Source organism: Myotis nattereri (assembly GCF_964212035.1).
Source record: "Myotis nattereri genome assembly, chromosome: 2".
NCBI lineage: Eukaryota > Metazoa > Chordata > Mammalia > Chiroptera > Vespertilionidae > Myotis > Myotis nattereri.
The window spans coordinates 146,638,342-146,663,036 of record NC_138076.1 but is presented as its reverse complement, the minus strand read 5'-3'; the positions used below and the strand labels follow the sequence as shown (position 1 = coordinate 146,663,036).

The 24,695-nt window shown below is 38.9% G+C and overlaps 1 protein-coding gene across 2 annotated transcripts in view; it reads right to left on the bottom strand.

Annotated features, from left to right (window-relative positions):
- Positions 1 to 580: 580 nt before the first annotated feature.
- The window catches only part of LOC308513336 (uncharacterized protein), an 84,343-nt gene continuing 60,228 nt past the window's right edge, over positions 581 to 24,695 (bottom strand). The window contains exon 3 of one of the 2 annotated variants that reach the window (XR_013995528.1): positions 581 to 1,661. Coding sequence is in view for 1 of the 2 variants with exons in the window: in XM_081083288.1 (XP_080939414.1) it covers positions 1,457 to 1,661 (205 nt within the window). In the remaining variant the exon portion in view is untranslated. The remainder of the gene's footprint in view (positions 1,662 to 24,695) is intronic. The other variant, XM_081083288.1, reaches the window with a different exon arrangement.

The window sequence follows — 24,695 nt, the reverse complement described above, 5'->3', positions numbered from 1 at the left end:
TGTGAATGCAGCAGCTACGATGTCCCCAGGCCTCTCCAGCCTCTGCAAACAAGGAGGTCATGGTGACATAAACACCTGCATTTTGCTGCTTGGTGTTGTTTACCTGCACGACTGTGGGGTTTCAACTTTCTCCTGCTGCCATTCAAAATCTCCCCTGTCTATTTCTAGGCATCTCTGGGGGAGTTCTCAGGAGACCTGAAGAACAAAGCCATTAATCTGCTTTTGTCTCTTTGATGTCTGCTCCCTGCGAGTCACAGGAGGAGGCATCTCACCACTGTCACTTACTGATGCTGTGCTGAGTGCCTCAGTCCCTTCTGCTGCCCTTTCCCCAACTGTTCCACATTTTATCACATGGGCTCCCCTCAGCCTGTATAAACCACAGGTCTCAGCGAGTTCCTCCTAAACACAACTCTGCTAGCTTCCACCTTCAACCTTCAGCTGTTTTCCACCTTCTAGATCCTTCTCCCTGCCCTTTACACACACACACACACACACACACACACACACACACAGTTCAGACACTCAAAAGCCAAACTTCTACAGCCAAAAAGCAAGAATCCTTCCCCTTCCTTCCTTCCTTCCTTCCTTCCTTCCTTCCTTTCTTTCTTTTTTTCTTTCTTTCTCTTTCTCTCCCTCTCTCTCTCTTCTTTATTTTTTGTAATCCTCACATGAGGATATTTTCCCATTGATATTTTTAGAGAAAGTAGAAGAGAAGGGTAGAGACAGAGAGAGATACACACATTGATTGATTGCCTCCTACATGCCCTGACCAGGACCAGAGATTGAGCCTGCAACTGAGGTATATGCCCTTGATCAGATTTGAACCTAAGACCCCTCAGCCTGTGGGCTGACACTCACAGCCAAACTGGCTAGGTCAAATCCTTCCTCATTTCAACTCAAGCTAATTGGGTGGAGGAGGATCAGAGTAAGTCCCATATATTTGCTATCATTGGCTCAGGTTCCACCATAAATGACCAAGCTGACATTCATGATGTATAGGAAGGGAAAATCAGGGTGAAGGGGTGGAATAGGGAAAGGGGGATATAGAATAAAAATGAAGACAGCAAGCTGAAAGGGAGTGAGAGAGGCATGCAGTGGTGAAGGCTACAGACCGCTGGGCTTCACCTCCAGCTCTACCACTTAGGTGACTTGGGCAAGTTACTCAGGTCGTCTGCACCTAATTTCTCTCATCTCCACATAGAGAATAATAATAGTTTCTGCCTCACAGAGTTATGGTGAAGACTGAGTTGGTTAAATTATGCCAAGTACTTATTAGATGCTATGTAAGTATTGGCTATTGCTAATTATTATATTTGCCATTGGGCCTATATATCCATCCTAGATTCTATATGTTTGCTTTAATCAGGAGTTGAATTAATCTCAAAGTATCTGTTTTGGAACCACAATCAACGTCTCTGGATTCAGAGACACTTGTTTTCAGCTGCCATTTGAGTCTTCAACACAGCTCGTCAGTGCTGCTCTTAGGACTTCTTTGAGCTCCCAGGCTTTCTGCTTCTCCAGGCTTGCTACCTCTGCCTCCTTTGACCTTTGCAAACCAGCCTCCTTGTCTCTCATCATGTGGAACTTGTAGATGTCTTCTGTTTAGCAGGATTTGTAGTCTTGTCCTCTCTGAGCCAGTCCTCTCCTGTTGTCGGTGTACCCTGCCATGACAGAATTGAATATTCAGAGACTAGAAACAGATGGATTATGAGGAATACGATATATTGTGCCCTCGCTCATCTTGGTAACAGGTGGCTGCTCAGCCAGCTGGGGTCTTTTTGAGGACACTCTCCCAGGCCTCCCTCTGACCATATGCACTCCAGCCCAGATGGTGACATGGTTCCCCAGAGCCCTGAATCAACTTAACGGGAGATGGCAGAGCTGTTGATTTTGCCTAGGGTCTAATACAGCATAGATTTTTTTTTTTTAAATTTCACTTTCTAATTCAGGAAAAAGGAACAAACCGTATGTGAAAGTCATGTTCACAACGTGGTTTCAAATTGTCTCCCAGGAAGTCTAAATTTAGGTGATTAAATTTGCATTCATAAATGCCAAGGCAAGAAAGCAAATTAATTTGTTTGTACAGTTGGAAAAGAGTAAAGATGACTTTGGATAATCTAATGTAGTAGGTTATTTACTCTATCTGATTTCCCTTCCTAAAGATTCATTCTACATTAAAAATAGTAGCAAACATTTGTGATGTTAAATATGTTGGGTACAGGTTCACCTTGGTGAGAGATGGAGGTAAGTTGCTGTCACATAAGGTTAAAACTATTTTACACTATATCCTGGAACAAACCCACTTTCAAACAAACGGCTTATAAGAATAGTACATATTTGCTTAAAGTTATCTCTGCTTACGCAGTGCTTTTTGATGCATTTATGCAAGTGTTGATTAAATACTTCATGTTGCTTGAATGCTTATGATCACTGAATTGTTGGCTAAGGAAATCAAGAAAAAAAGTGTTTCAAGACAAGGCATAGACATTTTTAAGATTTAAAAAGAAAAAAAACTATGCCATTATTTAAGACTGGTTGAGAAATTTATAATAACTGCAAATTAAATATTTTTTTAAACTTTTTCCAGTTAATTAAACTATCTTATCTATTTAAATTTTTTGGGGGGGGCGTGTTTTTTTGTTAATCCTCACCCAAGGATATTTTTTCCATTGATTTTTTTTTTTATAGAGTGGAAGGGAAGGGGTAAGGGAGAGAGAAACATTGATGTGAGAGACACATTAATTGATTGCCTCCCACATGCACCCCAACTAAGACAGGGTATCGAACCTGCAAGCCAGGTACTTGCCCTTGACTGGGAATTGAGCCCACAACTCTTTGGTGAGCGGGCTGACACTCTAACCACTGGGCAACGCTAGCCAGGGCTAACTATATAAATTTTTAATTTTAATATTTAAACAGGAACTTTGAAAGATCTAGAACAAAGATTTTAAATTTTACAAAATAAATTTAAATATATATGTACCTTTTTTTCTGATAGAGTAGGGCAGTGATGGCGAACCTTTTGAGCTCCGCGTGCCAGAAATTTGAAAAACCCTAACTTAACTCTGGTGCCGTGTCACATATAGAAATTTTTTGATATTTGCAACCATAGTAAAACAAAGATTTATATTTTTGATATTTATTTTATATATTTAAATGCCATTTAACAAAGAAAAATCAACCAAAGAAAATGAGTTCGTGTGTCACCTCTGACACACGTGTCATAGGTTCGCCATCACTGGAGTAGGGTGTGGGTGTGTATCATTGGTCTATGACATGAAAAGCTTCAGTAACATGACTCCTTATTGAAATATGACAGAATTCTGATAGTGGCCTTCGTTGTTTCCTTGTCCATCATCAATGTTCGGTGTACCTGCTACTTTCCATTTCTAACCCTGGAGTTTAAGTTCAGTGAAGAGAGAAGAAAAGTTAGAAAAGGGAGGAAAAAAACACTGAAGGACAGAAAAATTGGGACAGCAGTAATAATATTTTCTAAATAACCCTCAATATTAGTGTTAAAGGATCATATTTGTTAAAAGGTAAAATCATGATTTTCATACAATTATAAAATGAGTATGTCAAATATTTTATTTAACTCATTAATTTATGAGGTGGCCAGTAGATGTTACAGTTAGTTAAAGGAGAATTTAACTTACAGATATTTATATTCTCTTTTGGACAAAAGCTATCTGCTTTTGTACAAAAAGGAATCATTTGCATAACTTTTGAGAGGGAACTTTTTCATTACATCTTGCAATTCTAAGTAGGCTAGTTAAAGACAACCAAAGGTTGAGCTAGGCAGAACCCCAATTTCTTTCCTCTCTTTTTTTGTCATTCTAAAGTTATTCAAACTTTTCCTGACATTTGTATACATAATACCTGTTGTGAAATGAATTGTCTCCAGATTCATATCTGAAAATCCTAACCCCCATTGTGACTCTATTTTGAGGTCTTTATTTTTTTTAAAAATATATTTTATTGACTTTTTACAGATTGAAAGGGAGAGGAATAGAGAGTTAGAAACATCAATCAGCTGCCTCCTGCACACCTCCCACTGGGGGTGTGCCAACAACCAAGGTACATGCCCTTGACTGGAATCAAACCTGGGACCCTCCAATCTGCAGGCCTATGCTCTATCCACTGAGCCAAATCAGTTAGGGCTATTTTGAGGTCTTTAAAGAGGTAATTAGTTAATTGAGGTCATAAGGGTACAAGCCTAATCCACTATGAACTAGTGTCCTTAAAGGGAGAGTATGAGATATCAGGTTACTTACACACAGAGGAAAGGCTATTGGAAGACATAGTAAGGAAGTGACCATCTGCAAGCAAGGAGAGAGGTCTCAGGAGAAACTAAACCTGCCAACACCTTGATCTTGGACTTGCAGCTTCCAGACTGTGAGAGAATATACTGAAAGGACAAAGCAGAAACATACTCCCCTCCCTCTCCCTTATCTTGCCTTGTAGGGCTGGGCCCTCAGCCCAAGCCCCCTCCTTTTCTGAGTGACCACAAGAATGCCGGTATTGACCTAAGTCCCCCAGCCACCACCTGAGTGGACCAATGAAGCTCCAGGAATGCAGCTAAGGTCCTGATAAGGCTATAGTGGGGGACGGCCCAAGCCTCAGAATGTGCTGGTCACTTCCTGACCTTTGTGCTGTAAGACCCTGATGAAAAACCCTGACCTAAATGACCAATCTCTGTAACTCACGTCACCCCCTAAGCCCACCCAAATAACTAGCCCTATATAACCTTTGTTCTCCTGGGGCACGCTCTCTCGCCTTACCGCTACGTCAGACAGAGGCTGGGAGCCAATCCTAGGATTGATTAATAAAGACTCCTTGCTTTTGCATCGGAAGAGGCTCCCTGGTGGTGGATTATTGGGGACCCCAAACTCTGGGCATAACAATACTTCTGTTGTTTAAGCCCTAGAAAGCCAATTCTATACCTAAATCCAGCCATAATCTATGTAGGGCAAAAAGTGTCAATGGAAGTACTGCTTTATTCTAAAATTAATAACATCACTGAAACTTAGCAGCTGGCTGATTGATGCCTATCCATTGGTGCTACCTGTCTAGCAGTCCCCACCCCCATAGCATTAGTCCCCTCCCAGGGGACACTAAATGTCAGATAAATACTATAGAAACAAGAACTCTCCCACTCCTTGCTTCCAGAGACAGCTTTGCCTACCAACCCAGCACCCTCCTTTCTTGTTCTCCTCCATTTTCCCCTCCTCTTCCCTCTAAAAACTTATCCTTTCCCCAGATACTAGGCAGAGGATAAGCACCAAGATCTATTGGTTATATCATAGTACTGAGTGGTCTTGGGTTTTATTTTAACCTGGGTTCCATAAAACAAAAAAACAAACAAACAAACAAAAAGCAAACTTTTTGGCTGCTATTTACTACTAGTGAACTTGCAGGTCCTCCTCAGAAACAGATCTGAGAGCAGCCCTACCCCCTGGTCAACTTGCAATCATCACTGTCCTGAGAACATTATCAGCACAATCTGAAACTCTTATTGTTATTCTTAAAGACTTCACTTCTCTTTTGGCACCTGCCTGAAGGCATCAGCACCCTGAGGCCTTTTCTTTTTTTTCAACTTCTGCCTTATAAACAAGAATTTTGAAATCTTCAAAGGGGATGTTTCTGAGTCTATAATGCTTTTGACTCGAAAGTTTCCAGTGTTAGAAATTTCAGTAACACAAAAATATCATAATAAAGGGGATGGCAAGTAAGGAGATAAGTGGACCCTATGCAACAATTTAACTGATGAAAATTATAAAAAATTTATTTAAAGTCTCTGGAAATTGTTCTCTGGGTATAAAACAAATGGAGAAGCATACATTCAAGAAAATCTACTAAATCTTGGTAAAAGCAGGGGAGGCTGGTGTTTCAGTCACTACTTGTTCTGTCACCATTCTCATGTTATAAAATTCTACCTGGTGTTCTTTAATATGGGCAGGTATGGCCAAGGAGATGGGAGCTCCCTTTCTCCCCAGCTCCCCAGCTCCCCAGCTCCCCAGCTCCCCAGCTCCCCAGCTCCCAGTCTGAAGCTACAGTTTCATCCCAGAAGGGGCAGGCTGCCAGCATTTGTTATCCTTCCCTCCCCACTAGCCCCAGCTCTATTCTAGGCAGGCAATTCCAAGAGGACCAGATTGCCCTTTACTCCATCTGTGGCAGGAGAGTAAGAAGCTAGGAAAATTTCTGAGCAAGTGGAATGGGGAAAGTGAAACAAGAAAATTAAGCAAGACCAAGCCGTTTGGGTAGCTTGCAGCCAGCTTGTGAAACACAAGACCTTATCTTCCCCAACCAAGGACACTTGAGAGCAAACGGTTTATACCTTTCCTCCCTAACCAGAGAATACATAGCTTAAATCACCTTGGCCTGGGAAAACAGAGAGCCAAGGCCCAATTAATGCCATTTGTGCCCGCTAAACCCAAAGACAGTTAAAATCTGGGGGACAAACAACAAAACCCCCAAAGCATTTAGGTGGTATTACTTGGGGGATGTTAGGGCAGGAAAGGGGGGAAAAGGGACAAAAGGGGAGTTTTAGCTCATCCACTAAACCAGTGGTCGGCAAACCACGGCTCTCGAGTCACATGCGGCTCTTTGGCCCCTTGAGTGTGGCTCTTCCACAAAATACCACATGTGGGCGTGCACGCACAGTGCGATTGAACTTCATGGCCCATGCGCAGAAGTCGGTTTTCAGCCTGGGCGAGTCTATTTTGAAGAAGTGGCATTAGAAGAAGTGGGGCGTGTCTGTCGGTTGGGTGATGGGAGACGCGGTGCAGGCGGGCCTTTGGATAAGCAGCGCGGGGGAGGCACGCGCGATTCACGCATGAGATGAGGATGGGAGAGTTGGAAGGGGTCGACCTCAGGGAATGTACCTCAATCAGATTGAGGACATTTTTAGCAAAGGCCAGTTTAGGAGTACCCTAATTAAGTTAATAACAATATACCTACCTATATAGTTTAAGTTTAAAAATTTGGCTCTCAAAAGAAATTTCAGTCGTTGTACTGTTGATATTTGGCTCTGTTGACTAATGAGTTTGCCGACCACTACACTAAACAAAGAAGTCAGCTGCCTTAGGACTTGCCAAACAAGATGACTAGATGTATGTACAAACATTCTGAGATAAGCCACAACAATGTAGGATAAGACTGCGGTACCTAGTCTGCTACCCCAAATATCCACATGGAAGCTTTAAAACCTATAGGGGAAAGAGATATAAAACACTTGAACCCCCACCAGGTTGGGACTCAGAATAGCTGAGTTGCCCACTTATGCTTTATGCCTAATGTATTCTTAATCAATTTGTATACTTTGCTTCAACACTGCTGTCTTGTCACTCATCTGAAATCTTCCTTGAGAGATTGATTAGAGCTCAGAAGGGGGCAGTTCCCCTCCAACTCAGGGGGCAGTCCCAGAACATAGCCAGCCTCCATTTTAGGGTGGAAACTCTATCTCAGGTGTGGCAGGCTTCAAATATTGGTACTCAACCACCCCTCCACACTCTCTCATATGATAGAGGTTGCCCATCAAGAGTGACAAGAAGAGAAGACCAGAGGCTGCCACTATCAGCTCCAATGCAGTGATGCTGGGGTTCTGCTCTGGAGAAAGGCATACCATAAGGGTGAATAGCTCCACAGTTCTGGTTGAGGGGACTTAGTTATGTAATAGATTAAAAAATATATACAATGCAAAGAGTAACCATGAGAGAGTGAAATGGGTATGCTAATATTAGACAAAGTAGGCTTTAAAGCAAAAATTGTTACTAGAGATAGAGACATTTTATAATGATAAAAGGGTCAATCTATCAGGGAGATATAATAATTTTAAACCTATATTATCAAATATTTAATAATATTAACTTGATAAAAGAATAACAGTAGGCCACTTCTAAAAATATTTACAGATATTAGTAGTAAACATTAATTCCAACAATTATTGAGCACTGATATGGGCCAGGAACTGTGCCAGGCTTTGGGGACCTAAAAATATAGACAGCTACTCTTGAAGACTTCAGGGGACGTAGGCATTTTAAAAATTGCTAATTTGATAATGTAACATGATAAGGGTTCTTACAGAATATTTGAAAAATCCATTTCAATAAAAACAACAATAATAAAAACAAAACTAATTTACTCTATTAATAAAGTCTTAAAAATGGCTTTATACCATTATTTCATTTTATCATCACAACTATTTGTTATTATACAGCTGGGAAACTTGAAGTTAAGAAAAGTCAAGTTAAAAAAACTGATATGTAAATAAGTTTACAATTATCAAAGGAAAAAAGTTGCCTAAAAACTATGTGAATTATGTGATCCCATTAAAAATTAATGAGATTTTTGGAAGCATATAAACCAGGATGATAAAAGTAGTTATTCTAAAATAAATAGGATTGTAGGATTTTTTGTTTGTTCACTTTATTCCTTTTTTTGTATATATTTTTGGATTTTTTTCTAATGAATATATATTGCATTGGACATATTAAGTTGACAAAACAATGCAGTCAGACTCCTACCTCATACTCTAAACAAATATAATCAAAATGGAGCATAGATCTAAATATAAGAGCAAAAACTATATAACTCTTAGAAGACTTAGGAGTAAATATTTATGAGCTGCTCTCAGCAAAACCTTTTTAGTACAATACCAAAAGCAATAAAAGAAAAAAAAATAGATGAATTGAACTTCATCAAAATTAAAACATTGTAGGTCAAGAGATAACAGTAAGTAAGCAAAAAGCCCATATAATGGAAGGAAATATTAGTAAATCATATATTTGATAGGGACCTGTAGCTCTATATAAAGGTCTCTTACAATTCAACAAAACAGCAAATAAGCCCATTTCTCCCAAGAAGCTATACAAATAATCAATAAGCACATGAAAGATATTCAATTTATTAATCAATAGGGAAATGCAAATCAAAGCCACAATGTCATACTACTTCAAACCCACTAGGATTATTTTTAAAAATCCTATATAATAAAGAGGTAATATGCAAATTGACTGTCACACCCCCACACAAGATGGCCACCCCCATGTGGGCACAAGATAGCAGCCACAAAATGACTGGCAGGGGAGGGCAGTTAGGGGCAACCAGGCCAGCAGGGGAGGGAGGGCAGTTAGGGGCAACCAGGCTGACAGGGAAGGGTAGTTGGGGGGGACCAGGTCAGCAGGGGAGTGAGTTAGGGGTGACCAGGCCTGCAGGGGAGGGAAGTTGAGGGGGCCCAGGCCTGCAGGGGAGGGTAGTTGGGGAGGACCAGGCCTGCAGGGGAGGGCAGTTGGGGGCGATCAGGCTGGCAGGGGAGAAGTTAGGCATCAATCAGGCTGGCAGGGGAGTGGTTAGGGTCAATCAGGCAGGTGAATAGTTGGGAGCCAGCAGTCACAGATTGTGAGAGGGATGTCTGACTGCTGGTTTAGGCCTGATCCCTCTAAACCAGCAGTCGGACATCCCCCGAGGGGTCCTAGATTGGAGAGGGTGAAGGCTGGATGGAAGGACACCCTCCCCCCTCCAGTGCATGAATTTTATGCATCGGGCCTCTAGTAGACAATAATAAGTGTTGGCGAAAATGTAAATTGATATTTCTATACATTGCTGGTGAATGTATTATGTTAAATCTTGTTTTGAAAAATAGTTTGGCAGTTCCTCAGAATGTTAAAGACAGATTTATAGAATCCAGCAGCTACACTCTTAGTTATTTACCACAAGAAATTAAAACACACATCCACTTGTATATGAATGTTCATAGAAACATTATATTATTCATAATAGCCAAAAATGTAAACAACCCAAATGTTCAGTAGCTGATAAATGGGTAAATAAAATGTAGTATATCTGTATAATAGGACATTATTTGGTAATAAAAAGAAGTCAGGTACTGATACATGCTATAATATGAATAAATCTTATAAAAATTATGCTAAATGAAAGAAACCAGTCACAAAGCATTAAATATTATATGACTCCATTATTGTGAAATGTGTGGAATAGACAAATATATATAGAAAGAGCAACCAGCTTTTTGGTTGCCTAGATATCGGGATGGAAAGAGTCAGGGACGTTGAGGGTGACTGTCAATGGCTATGGGTAACTTTTAGGGGAGACAAAGATATTTTCAAATTAGACTGTGGTGATGGTTACACAATCCTATGAATATAATAAAAATATTGAATTGTATCCTGGAAATGGGTGAATTATATGGTATATGAATGATATCTCAGTAAAGCTGTTCAAAGTAACATAATATCTTTAGGGTACACTAAAGTTAGCAAAGGCACTTTCCTAGACATTTCTCTTAAACTCACAATATATTTGTTGCTGTTTCCTAATTAATCGGTATCATTTTCAATGAATTTTTGAAGAGACAGTACTGAGGTTCAAAGAGAGGCAGTGACTTGCCCAAGGCCCCAATAATAGAGGTGGAACATGGATACTAGATGTGAATCTAGATCTTTTTATTTGCCAGGCTGTTGGGTATATCACACCTGCAACTATTAAATTCCAATATGTTCCTTATCCTTGCCTGAATGATGTACCTGCATGGGCAGCACAACTTTGTAAAGTCCAAAACAGGATTGTTGGACATTATTTGTATGCAACACCATAAAATTCAATTTGTTTAAATTTCTTTGAGCCAGTTAAAAGGATTACATGTGAGTTGAATAAAGCAATTAATTTTATCATGATATAACTCACATTACACGGACCACCTAACTGGAAACTAAGGGTAAAAAGACCCTTTATATAACTAATACTCTCATAATCTCTTTTACTTCTTTGTGCATATTTATGGCATATTTACTAGGCTAAATTCCAAAATCAAAGACAAATTTGAAGAGTGAGTGAAAACAATAACAGCTTTTTAAATCCTTGGTCACTCATATATAACCAGATGTTTGTATTTTTAGATAAGTTAAATCTTTGTACATTTCCCTCAGTGCAGGTCAAGAATAAGTGACCAATTTTGATCATTTTAATATACTTTGTGGGAAAGTGCCTGCGAAGTGGAGGAGGGTTAATACACTTCATAATCTGAGTAATATGTTGGGGGAGGATCTGTAGGTCTCCTGGTTTCCCAGGCAGCTCTCTTTACAAAGTGCTGCATCCTGAATACTGAAACCCAACACTTCTTGGGATGTAAAATAAAACCATTAGTTCTCTCTGACCCTATTCCAGGATAATTTGACTAGAAATTAATAACTGTCAACTGGAGATATTTTGCTGCACCAAGGAAAAATGATGCGTGATTCCTCCTTCCGGTTATTGGCATTGCACACCACATTTACAGCCGGAAGATTAAGTTACTGGCTGGAGTGGGGATAAAGGATTTTAATTTGCAAAACAATTATTGCTTTTTTTGAGGTCATGAATTTAGTTTTCTGGATGTTTTAGATGTTTTAAAGTGCTGCTTCACTCAATCACTGAGTAACAAGCACAGTTAATGATACGGTTTTAGTGATTTTGTAATAAAATGTTCAGTGGTCCACATTTGAACAGTTTTGTGTGTTTTTTTTTTAAACAAAATCATTCCATGTCTGAAGTAGAAAATGAATGAACAAACAAACAAATCAATGACACACAATGTTTACATAATGCTAAATGCACTGGCATTTTCTGAAAGAAAAAAAAAAATAGACCCTTTAAGATAAATTTAAATTGTGATTTAAATTGTATTTAATTATGCTTTTTCTCCCCTCAGATAATTTCTGTTCATCCTACTGCTGGCCTAACATACAATTTTTTTTCTTTCTTTATACATTTTCTCTGGTGCTGACAATTCATAGGGCAATAGTCTTGAATCTCTGAAGGCTTTTGTAGATATTGTGGAGAGGAAGACTTGTGTCTTTTCATTTTTTAAAAAAATTCTTTATTGTTTCAAGTATTACATATAGTGTTCCCCCCATTGAACACTCCCCAGCGACCTCCACCCCCCAGCACATGCCCTCACCTCCCTGGTGTTTGTGTCCATTGGTTAGGCTTATATGCACGCATACAAGCCCTTTGGTTGACCTCTCCTCCTACCCCCACCCTCCCCTACCTTCCCTCTGAGGTTTGGTGGTCTGTTGGATGCTTCTCTGTCTCTGGATTTATTTTTGTTCATTAGTTTATGTTGTTCATTATATTCCACAAATGCGTGAGATCATGTGATATTTTTCTTTCTCTGACTGGCTTGTTTCGCTTAGCATAATGCTCTCCTTGTCCATCCATGTTGTTGCGAATTGTAAGAGTTCTTTATTTTTTACAGCAGTGTAATATTCCATTGTGTAGATGTACCACAGTTTTCCAATCTATTCATCTGCTGATGGGCACTTAGGCTGTTTCCAAATCTTAGCTATTGTAAATTGTGCTGCTTAAACGTAGGGGTGCATATGTCCCTTCTGATTTCTTGGGATATATTCCTAGAAGTGGGATCACTGGGTCAAATGGGAGTTTCATTTTTAGTTTTTTGAGGAAACTCCATACTGTTCTCCACAGTGGCTGCACCCACCAGCAGTGCACAAGGGTTCCTTTTTCTCCACATCCTCTCCAGCACTTGTTGTTTGTGGATTTGTTGATGACAGCCATTCTGACAGGTGTGAGATGGTACCTCATTGTTGTTTTGATTTGCATCTCTTGGATGATTAGTGACTTTGAGCATGTTTTCATATGTCTCTTGGCCTTCTGTATGTCCACTTTCAAAAGGTGTCTCTTTAGGTCCTTTGCCCATTTTTTGATTGGATTGTTTATCTTCCTTTTGTTAAGATGTATGAGTTCCCTATAAATTTTGGAGAATAGGCCCTTATTGGATATAACATCGGCAAATATGTTTTCCCATGCAGTGGGCTTTCTTGTTGTTTTGTTGATGGTTTCTTTTGCTGTGCAGAAGTTTTTATTTTGATGTAGTCCCAATTGTTTATTTTCTCCTTAGTTTCCATTGCCTTAGGAGCTGTATCGGTAAAGATATTGCTACCCAACATATGTCTGATATTTTACTGCCTATGGAGTCTTCTAAGATTTTTATGGTTTCTAGTCTTACATTTAAGTCTTTTATCCATTTTGAGTTTATTTTTGTGTAGGTGTAAGTTGGTGGTCAAGTTTCATTTTTTTTTTTTTTTTGCATGTATCTGTCCAATTTTCCCTACACCATTTATTGAAGAGACTGTGTCTTTTCACTTTTGAATAGCACCAAACTCATTAGCTGAGCACTTTCTTTGTGTAAGGTGCTCCCCGTACATGACTTCACGTATCTCCCAACACTTTGAGGTGCTATTTTAATATTTATATGAGAAGCACGAGTGCACAGAGGTCTGGACACTGCCAAAGGTTCTAGAGCTAGTAATGGAAAGCACGGCGTTTGTGCAGCCTGGTTCCTGAGTGCACTGTACAGTCTTGCCGCCCTAGTCCACCAATGGTCTGCCCATCTTCAACTGCGCTTTCCAAATCCTCATGACAATGGTGTAGTCTGAGATCCCTCAGCTAGATTCTCAGGGTCCAAGAAGATTTAGGTAAATTTGGGCGCATGGGGTGGCTGGTTTTGCATCTTCAACAAGAGTTTAAAAAGACAGGTTGAAAATGTGCATATGGCACCGCAGTGGCCTGAAATTCTTTTGGATGGCAGCAGTGGCACCTGAACTCCCCGGGGTCTCAGAAATGGACACTGCCAATCTGGAAGCTAAGCAGGTACCTTGGTACACAGGAGAGGATTATGGTTGTGCTTATATTTCACTTCTGACTCTTTCACGCCAAATGCACTTTAGCCCAAGGAGAAATTTGGATGGGCTTATAAATTAAGGTGGAGAAAAATTTGGGCATGGAAGCAAGACATAGCTGGGTTTGGATCTCATCTCTGCTGTTATTACCAAGTGAAATTAGGCAAGTTAATCAACATGAGTCTCTCTCCTCATTTGTTGGATGTGAATAGCAAAACTTATCTCTCTGAATTGTCATGGGGATTAAATTAGGCTATGTAAGGGGCTAGATAGTAGGCTCTCAACAAATATTAATAGGCTGCCCACTTCCCAGAAATTCAGTGAATAAGGACAGCCAAGAAAAGACTGCTTGGGTAGATATTGTACTTGATTCTATGAGACTTCTAGGCTGTCAGCCTGGGACTGTAGCTACTAAGGCATGCCAGCTTTGTAGTGTTTTATAATTTACCAAGCATTTTCAATTCCAACTCATTATTTCATTTGATTCTTATAAAACTCTCATGGTAGGGACCTGCCTAATACTTACATGTCCACTGTTTAAACTCCATTTAATACAGATGAGGGGCCCGATGGCTCAGAGAGGTCACGTAACTTAGTCAAAGTCATAGAACTGTCAGGTGGAAAGTCCAGGATTAAAGCTAGGTCTTCTGTCTTCATTAGTGTCTTCATTAGGGGTCTCTTCTGAGAGGTGGGACATGTCATGCTGCAAGGTTCATGACATTCAGAACAGCTTGAACCTATAATTCCTACTTCTTTCATTCCCCTGTGAAAGATGTGTTTTAAATAGAAAAGCATGCCTTGTAATGGACAACGCAGAATACATTTTAGTGATATATTTTAAGCTTGACAATTTATGCTGATTGATTTGTTGTGTCACCAAAACAAATATCATTTCTACATATTTCAATTTCCATTTACATTTCCTCTAAGGTTTAATATCAGTGTAGCTATCTAATGAATTAAATTTGCATTTATTTCACTTCAGAAAGGTGAGAGAATTTCCCATTATAAATAATTTAACTGAAAAATTTACATATATTGAATTCTTGGCATTTCATTTTAATGATATTGGCCATGGAGAGTAAACAGCAACCCAACTTGATGGTTTGTTTGTTTGTTTTATTTTTTTTTGTTTTTGTTTTTGCATTTTTGTCATTGAAAAGGCTTTAAGGTGATGTCAGTTGTGTTTCTTTTTTTCTTTCTGAGTGAGATTGTATTAAGGGAATTGGTCAGATGAGCAGTTATAATTTTCTGATTTCATTATAGGTACTATAGGTACTATAAATGATTTCTTTTGGAATGTCTGTCAGTGTGCATTGCTACCTTAGGAAGAGAAAATAGGAAGAGGATAATGTTTACTGATAAGAAACATTTTTTTAAAAAGTGCTCAAATGAAGGTGTAGGTTAGAGAGTCATATGCACAGTATCTCTACTGTTTCCCATTCAGGAAGTCAGGCCTGGTAATGAACTTTGATTGTTCCATTCAATAGGAGCTAGTAGCCATAATGAATCAAATTACTCTATAACCTCATTAATACTAAATAGCTCTCTTTCTAGTCTTTGGTTTCCTATATTACTATCCATTCACATTTTGGTTAAGGACTTTCCCTAGTGCCTCTAGTAATTAATGGAATGTAGCATTCCTCAGCAGCTCGTAAAAAGCCAAAGATCATTTACTGTATTGGGAAAAACCCAATGGATGTCTGACAAGATGTGAGAGTTCCTTGCATCTGTCAATCTAGTATTTGATCATCAATGTACAGCATGTCAGTTAGATGGTCTCCGTAGGAGGAAATAAGCCTTGTTAATCTCTATAAAAGCCAGAAATCGCTGCTCCATCATTCCAACTTAATGCCTGGTTTTTATGCTCAAAGAACAGTGCATATACATTTAAAGTAGCAAGATCTCTGCAGATTCAACAGAATGCTAAGTGAAACAGAGATGCTTTCACTGCACAATATAATGAAGTAGAAACATGAGAAACATAAAAATTTTAAAAACATAAGCTTAAATGTCAGCTTGCAGAACAACTCAAGTTCTTTACTATGTCTGATGGAAAAAAGTTAGAATAAAATATTGGACTGATCTTGCAGAAACCCAGATTCAGATATACTCACTCCTTATTTGTTTCTGCATATTATTAAAATAAACATAAAAATCAGTTTTAAGTTCTAATTTCTTTTGTCTATAACAAAGAATGTGTATATTCTCATAGACCATGATATAGCTCAGTTAATGATTTAGCAATGACAAAAAAGGTAGCCTTTCTACATCAGTAGCCCTGAATTTTACTTTCATTCATAATCACTAATAAAATGATAGTACATATATATTCAAATAATGATACCAATGTGAGCTATAGGCAAGATAGGTACAAAAAAAAAGTGAAGCTACTTTTCACATGTTCATGATTTTCTGTCAATGAGGTTTTAAAAGCAAATAATGGAGAATTTTTATCACTGTGGCTTCTGGATCAGGTATAATTTTGGTCAAACAAGCTTGATAAAAAATATAGCTTATATGGAAATATATCATTATCAGCTCTCAACTAAAGGAAACACAAAGTTTGGAGTGCTATTACTTTGATACTTTTCTTCTAGCATAAAATACCAAACACAATGGCCTTTCTCAGACTACAGATTCCTCCATTTTCTTGCATTTTCATAATGCCATTTTTCTCAATCTCAAATTTGAATAACTCTCTGTATTAGTTTCCTAGGGCTGCCTTGACAAATTACCACTAACTGGGTGGTTCAAGATAACAGTTTATCTTCTCATAGGTCTGGAGGCCAGAAATAAGGGTGCGGGATGGTTTGTTCCGTCTGCATTGTCTAAGGGACAATCCATCCCAGGCCTCTCTCCTAGTTTCTGGTGGCTGCTGACAACCCTTGTTGTTCCTTAGATATCCCTCTGCTTTTTGTTATGAGGATTTAGGATATAGGATGACCTCATCTTGAGACCCTTCATGTAATTATGTCTGCAAAGATCCTTTTCCCAGATAAGGTCACAATCACAGGCACTATCAGCTGTGATATGTGAGTCATTTTCAGGAAAGGATCTCAGCCTGGATTAGGTGGCCTGCCTGCCTTAAGCCAATCTCTGTGTCTGTGAGTGAGGTACTAAGACTTGGGCATATCTTCTCTTTTTTTTTTTGGGGGGGGGGGGGTGTCCTTTTTGAGAGCCATTACTTAACTCACTATAGTCCTTAATGCCCTAGTTCCATGAATTAGTCCAAATCTAACCCAAGTTTCACCAGAGATAGCAGAAAGATAAGAGAATCAATGACAATGAAGCGAATTCTTTATGAAGGCAAATGACTTACATATAGAGAATAGTCTTTTGTTCTAAGACTACTCTTTCCTAGTTTCCGATTGTTAAAATGTGTTGGTAATAGAGAGCAACTGTTTTTAATTGCTGGATTAGGTGGCCTGCCTTCCTTGAACCAATCACTATGACTCTGAATAAGGTCCTATAATTGGTCCAGCCTGAATTCCATGCCCAGCACTGAGGTCCTGTGATAGTAGGAGGGAAGAGAAGATGTAGACAAAAACAAAAAGACAGTAATGATCCTCTGCTCCTGGGACACTGAGCATTGCCAGCATCACACACCTGCTTTGTTTCTGTGCACTACAAATTCCTGGCATTCTCAGGCCTTCACTGATCATCCATGGTCCTTTGGCTACCTTGGTATTGATTTTGTGTATTCCCTGGAGACCAGCTAAGGTGCTGTGCTTGATGCTGGAGTTAGATAAATAGAAATAATGACTTTAAGCATTAAATTAAAATACAACATGGCAAGTAACCTTATCAGGAAAAAGTGCCATTTGCAGAGATAAAGGAGTAGCTAGCTTTGAATAGGTTAAGATTCCCAAAGGACAAGAAAAGTGTGGAGTGGGCCTTCCAGGCAAAGATAATAAATGGGATGTAAAAAAGCATGGGCGCTTGAAAGGGCACAACATGTTTGCAGATCAGTTTAGGGTGGGCGGTTAGGGAAGGGGTGTGTGGTGGGGGAGTGCAAAACGAGGCTGGAGACTATAGAGTGGAAGCCTAGACAACTTGGGTTGCATCTTTCAGCAGGCCTCTTAAATGTCTCTGCGGCCTCCAGATTTCCCCTTTTTCAATTCTGAAAGTTGTTATCAAGTGATATTTAAAATTTGCTTTGGTATGTCATTTTCCTGCTGAAAAACTGACATGGACATCTATGACCTAAAAGCTTGTAGCTGTGTTTTAGAATTAATACAAACGAAGCACTTGAGACCGTGCCTGGCTCTTGATAAGTGCCCATTTTATGGTAATTGCTCTTGTTGTTGTTGTTAGCCTGGCATCCTTGCGCTCTCTAGGGTTTCTTCCAATTTTTGCTCTCATCATTTTCCACTCTGTTCAAACCAGGCTACTCACTGCTCCCCAAGTATGTTTTGTTTCTTTCCACCTTTGTTAACCTTCTGTATTACCTTCAGAGGTTGAATCTTATCCATACTTCAAAATCCCACTCAAAGGTCACTCCCATTTCTCTTAGTCAGAAATTATTTCTCCTTTCTTCTCATAGCCTTTTGCTTGAACTTCGTTTAACAAGGAGTCTTACACTACAGTTATTTATGCACATGGCTTTCTATCTAATTTTCTAAATCAGCCTGACTCTAATTGGTGGGTGTTTTGATCTGTGTTCTCTTCCACCAAGGAGTACTAGTGGACGTTTTTGATGTGGGCGTTCTTGTTGCCTTTCTTTATTGTAAAAGTAGGCTATGTGTAGGATTGTTGCTGGACAGGGACTGCCTAGAGCAGATCTGCCTCAGGCCACCTGTAGAGTGCAGGTTCTTGATTTCATGTAGGAAAGATTGCATAATTTTGAGACTATGTTTATTAAACTGGAGACAATAAACAAAGGGAGGACTTAGGGAAAAAGAAGCAACAGGAGAGAGCCTAGGCAGTGCTCTGCTTTGGCTCCCTAGAAATGTTATAGAAAAAAGTGAGCCACTGGGAAGTCAGAGGAACAGGGTGCACTGGAGACAGGATCAGCTCTGGACAAGCTGCCACTACCCGCTGCTCCTCTGATTGCAAGTCTTGTGGGGACCCTCAGAGTTTAAAAAGTTCATGCCCAAGAAGGGGCTCTAGAGTGAGCCCACACTGATATCCTTTGTTTTGAGGGTTTTATCTCTTTTCTATGGGTGAGAACCTTAGGGGAGGGTTTCAGCAGAATATTCATCAGCTTTCAGGTGCATTTTTAATACACTGATACATCAAATGAGCATATGGGGGGTGTTTAGAATTATTATTTTTTAAATAATAAAAATAATAGTTGCTTTACTGTTTTATTTTTATCTTGAGTCTGTCTGGCTTTAATGGGGTTTTGTTATTTGTTTCCTTCACTTCATCTGTTTTTGGGTTTGGCTGGCACAAATGGCATTACTGGGTCTGAATTATTCTCTCCCCAACCAGGGTGATTTAAGCTATGTATTCTCTGGTTGTGGAGGAGAGGAATCAGCCATTTGCTCTCAGATGTCCTTGGTTAGGGAAGATAAGGTCTTGGGGTTCACTAGCAGGCTGCAAGCGGTTCAAATTGTTTGGCCTTGTTTCATTTTCTTGTCTTAGTTTCCCCATTCCACTTGCCCAGGAACTTTCTTAGGTTCTTACTATCCTGCCACAGGATTTTCTGTAAGAGTCATAAAAAATGTAAGAACTTTCATTCTTTAAGTTTAAGAGATGTATAGCTATTGATTTTTTTTTTTTCTGGAATCTTTAACCAATGCAACAAGACAAGAAAACAAGGAACATGGAACATGGGAAAGGAGGCAGCAAAAGTATAAATATTTGCAGAAGATATAATTATCTACTTGGAAACCAAGTCAATCTAGTTGTGAGAATAACTTGAAAAGTTATTGGGATTATTTAGAGAGTTTAGTAAGGTAGTCATGAACAAATAATACACTTACAATATGCCTATTTAAAAAGATGTGTGTATAATTTGGAGTGGTGACAATGAAATCTAATAGCACTAGTAACAGAAATAGAAAATGCTTGATAATAAATTTACCAAGAAATGTTCAGGACTCTGTGAGAAATAAAGCTTAGTTTAAGTTTATGCATTCCTGAATAATATGGAAGAAAACAACTAAGTGGGAAAGATATCAAGTTTATTGGGACCTCTTAATGTTGTGAAACAAGCTAATCTATGAATTTAAGATAAACTCAAAATAAAACGTCAGTGGTCTTTTGTTATTTATCGTTAGACCTTGAAAGTTGTTCTAAAATTTAGCCAACAGACTAGAGACTTTTGAAAAAGGCAATTCAGGTTGGGAATAGTCCTACTCACTATTAAAACATATTACAGAGCTATATTTAAAATACTATAGAAAAGATGCAGAAAAAGGCACACGGAGGGAAAAGTCCAAGAATAGACCCAAGAATATAAAAACATTTAATATAGTAACTGTGAGCAAAGAAAAGGTGGATTATTTCACAAATGGCATTAGAATGACTGGAAAACTTTAGAAAAAAATGAGGTTAGATCTCCAAGTAGCATCCAATCAGCACTTCTAAATATTAGTAGCCTAAAATGCCAACCATTTTATCACCTCACGGTTATGTAGCTCAGCATTTTAGGAAGGACCAGATGACTGGGTCTGGCTCAGGTTCTCTCAGGGAGTGGCAGTCAAATGGTGGTGATTGGGTCTGGTACTGCAGGGTGTCCAAACTGCTGGGCTCTGGCCGAGCGTCTCCAGTCATGGAGCCTCTTCATGTGAAGTCTTCTCACAGACTCCTTTGAACATCCTCACAGCATAAAAGCCTCAAAGATAGCTTACAATTTTTTTTGCATGAGAAATTATTTATTGACATAAAGTTTTATACCTCAGCATATTACAAGGGCTTTATCACATTACTGATGTTAAACTGGCATTTCAAGTGATTATAGAATTTTATTTGGCTGTAGTTACAAGTGATACCGATTTTTGTGTATTCTGTGGAGCATACTTTAATCTTAAGGATCTACATGTAGTATAACTCCTGCCCACCACTGTTCAAACCATGCTGACATATAAGTCGGTGACTAAAGATTTTTTTCATGTCTCTGATTATTAAGATTATTAATGGTTACACTGGATTCCTTAAAAATATTTAGGATTGTGCCTTAGGTTAAAAAGAAGAACATGAATGCTTCTTGAGTATCAAAGTATAGAGTTTATCAGTCTAAAACCAATATATTTTCCAAATAATTATTTTAACAGAAATGAACTTTTAATTGTGGAACAAAGAAAAAATGTCTATAAGGCTGTAGGTGTGAAGGAGTATTTATTTTTAGTTTCCCAGAGCTATAAAAATTATTAGACTGTGTTCAGACTGTTAACATGTTGTCTGAAGCCTCCAAGAGCAAGTATTCCAGCAAACAAAACAAAAGTTGAATTGCCTTTTGTGACCGAGCTATGGAAGTTATGTGGTATACCTACTGTTATATTTTATTGCTTAACATTGAAAGACAAGCCCATCCAGATTTAAGGGTAGAGGACGTAGACCCACTCTCCTGATGGGGAGATCGTCAATGTCATTGTAAGAAAGGCATGTGGGATGGAAGACATTGTTTCAGCCATCTTTGGAAAATACAGTCTGCCAACATATTTCACATGTTGCTGATTGAGACCTCATAGAATAATCTGGGGGACAGTCTCCCCATCTCTCTACACTCATCCTAGTCCCATGATTTGCAAATTTTAGCACATGTCAGAATCACCTGCAGGGTTTCTTCAAACATACATTTCTGGATCCCACCCCAAAATTTCTGATTTATTATGTTTGTGGGTAGGAAGGCAAATATTTGAATTTCTTATAAATTCTAAGAAATTCTGAGGCCACTGGTCTGAAGGCCACATTTTGAGAACCACCATTCTAGGTCATAACATTTGTTGTTCTTTGGTATCTTTCAGGTGGATACTATGGGCCATGTATAAAGCAGTGCTTTCCCATGTATTGAAAAACTTTTCAGAGTTGTTGCGATCTACATTCATGGTTGGCCTGAGGAAATTAGAGGATTAACAAAAATAGGAAGGATTTTTAGTCTTTGTGAGTCTCAGGTGGCTAGCCTGCAAGGATAATAGAGGTTTTGGGGAAGAGAATGCCACAGAAGATACTTGTTTTTTTTTGTTTGTTGTTGTTTTTTTTTTTATTTTGACCACTTCAAAGAAATATTCTGCCAAGGAGCCAGGGGTGAAGCTTGTCCTTTCACCTTCCATCAGAGAGCTCCTGATAACCTAAGACAAGGTCTATCAGTACAGTGATAGGCAACTCCCCTCTCAGGGCCCTGTTTGACAAGGGTTTTGTATTGCTCCAAACTCCTCACCAAGTCCAGCGTAGTGACCTGAGAAGCAACTTAGAAGCAATCTTGTTGCCTCATCAAATTGAAATATTCTTCATAATCTCCTTTTATGGCTTACAAATTTCAAATATATTTAATACATGTGGAATAACCTAAGTTTAGCTTCAAAATCAATGCCTGAGACTAGATCATACAATATAGTCTCCTGAATTTGGTGATGATGTCGTGGAGGCTCAGCACCCAGAAGACATATGCAGGTTTATTTTTCCTGGATTTGCAACCCAAGGTAAATAATTTGAATTCTGTAGAAACCTGGATACTCTGGCTGGCAAAGCTTATTCACAGTGGACTTAAAAGTTCAACCAGATAAAGCTGGCAGAGCAGAGCATCTTTTCCCATTACTGTTCAAGGACAACTTTGAATATTGGGCTCTGATCCTTGTCTATATTAATCTAGAATTATAGTCCTGTCTAGTTAGACTAGATAAAAAGTTATTCAATTTAAGAAAAAGATAAATGACTTCTAAACTCAAATTATAGACCTATTAGCTTAATAGAAATGTATCTACCTACTTGTCTATCTAATATCTACCTACCTACCTATTTATCTATCTGTCCATCTATCACCTTTTTAAAAAAATATTTTTATTGATTTCAGAGAGGAAGGTAGAGGGAGAGAGAGAGCTAGAAACATCAATGATGAGAGAGAATCATTGATTGGCTGCCTCCTACATTCCCCCTACTGAGGATCGAGCCCATAACCTGGGCATGTGCCCTGACCTGAAATTGAACCGAGGTCTCCTGAATCATAGGTCGACACTCAACCACTGGCCAGGCCATCTATCACCTTTCTTAATCAATCTATTCAGTAATATGAACTCAATAGAATATAGATCTAAAATATCTTTTTCTCCAATAAATGGCTTCAAACATATGCAGTGGAATTGCCCCTTTTCATTCTTACCCACAATTGGACAGATACCATTGTTTTCTAGTATACAAGTACAGTTTAATATCCAGTTTTGTGAAATATCGAGCTCAAAGCCCTACCTATCCTCTAACTTGCCCTTAACTAGGAAGTTAGTATTGCTAGGAAAGAGAGAGTAACCTATCCTTTGTCTTTCCCTCTTTTTCTTTTTTTCTTTTTTTTTCTTCTACAGCCTGTCCTTTGGAATGTTGCAGCCTGGCAAGAAAGATGGAGGAAGGGGAGATGAAATGGCAGTACTTAATAGCGCTGCGTGGTCCTCTCTTTTCAGTGGATGGTTTCTGTATAACAAGCACCCAGAGTCTGGCTTTCCTATCAGATGCATGTGTTTGTTCTTCAGGGGCCCCTGGGAGAGTCTACATCCACTGCATCATTCCTGACATAGGAAATGGGCTCCGGCAAGACCTCTTCCAAGTCCCATCAGCCTTTGACACCAGTAGTACACCCTAGGGCAGCGGTTCTCAACCTGTGGGTCGCGAACAATGAAAATACATCCTGCATATCAGATATTTACATTAAAATTCATAACAGTAGCAAAATTACAGTTATAAAGTAGCAACGAAAATAATTTTATGGTTCGGGGTCACCACAACATGAGGAACTGTATTAAAGGGTCACGGCATTAGGAAGGTTGAGAACCACTGCCCTAGGACCTCCCCCTGCTGGGGCTCCCTTATCCATCAGACACCTCCTTTAGTTGTCTTCTGTGGTATTCCCTCCCACCCAAAACTCAAGCATCTTTAAGTCCTTGCCACTTCAAATAGGGGTGCAGTCTAGCCCATCAACACCTCTCCTCCATTTCGCTCTGATTCCCTCCCTTCTGTTTACCTAGGCACAAGGTAAGTGGATATCCAATCAGGAATTGAGATGGTAGTCTATTTTCCTTGCAAGAATTTCCCATCCCTACCAGTGGCCTTCACCTTTATCCTACACAAAGCCCTCTTTTGATAACAAGTACTTTGTATTCCTTCCTTTTTTTAAATCATGAAATGAAATTCAGAGATAATAAAATATAATAAAAGAACATATTTTAATTAAAAAAAATAATTTAAAAAGAACAATATAATGTTCTAACTACAAAATAAAAAAGAATATGATTTATAATAAAATAGCATGTAATACATCTTGATATGTAAGTGCTCAGCATAATAGTACTAGAAAACATAATGAAGTAGTCAGATGCTTGCAGCTACTTATGATGAATACTTGTATTTAAGATAAAAAAAAGAAGCCAGAAGCCATTCTCTATAAAGGAAGGAAAATTAAAGGGCAGAGGAGTGGGTGGATCCTAATGAAACTAGTGGAACGATAAGTAATAATAACCTGCCATATGTAAATGGTAAGAAAGAAAGGAAAGAATCTTAACCAAGGTAATGACAATGCCATGGCAAATTACAAGCTGACAAAACGGAAAAAATGAAGAATTAGCTAATGAGATATCTTATTTATAAGTATAATGTAAAAACAATTTCTATCTTATGACATGGGTTGAGTCAGTAATAAAATAACAGAAGACATATTCCCCATCTTGAAATGTCACCACATGTAGAAGCATGTACTTAGTAGTTGAGTGTTCTGGCAAGACACGCTAAAAATATGGAGGTATGAAACAAGCCTTCCCTGGGTGGAACTCGCCCATGCAAGGAGGATGTCTGGCACCCGGGGCACCTGCCCACAAAATGCCTGCAGTGCCCCACAAACATGGTAAG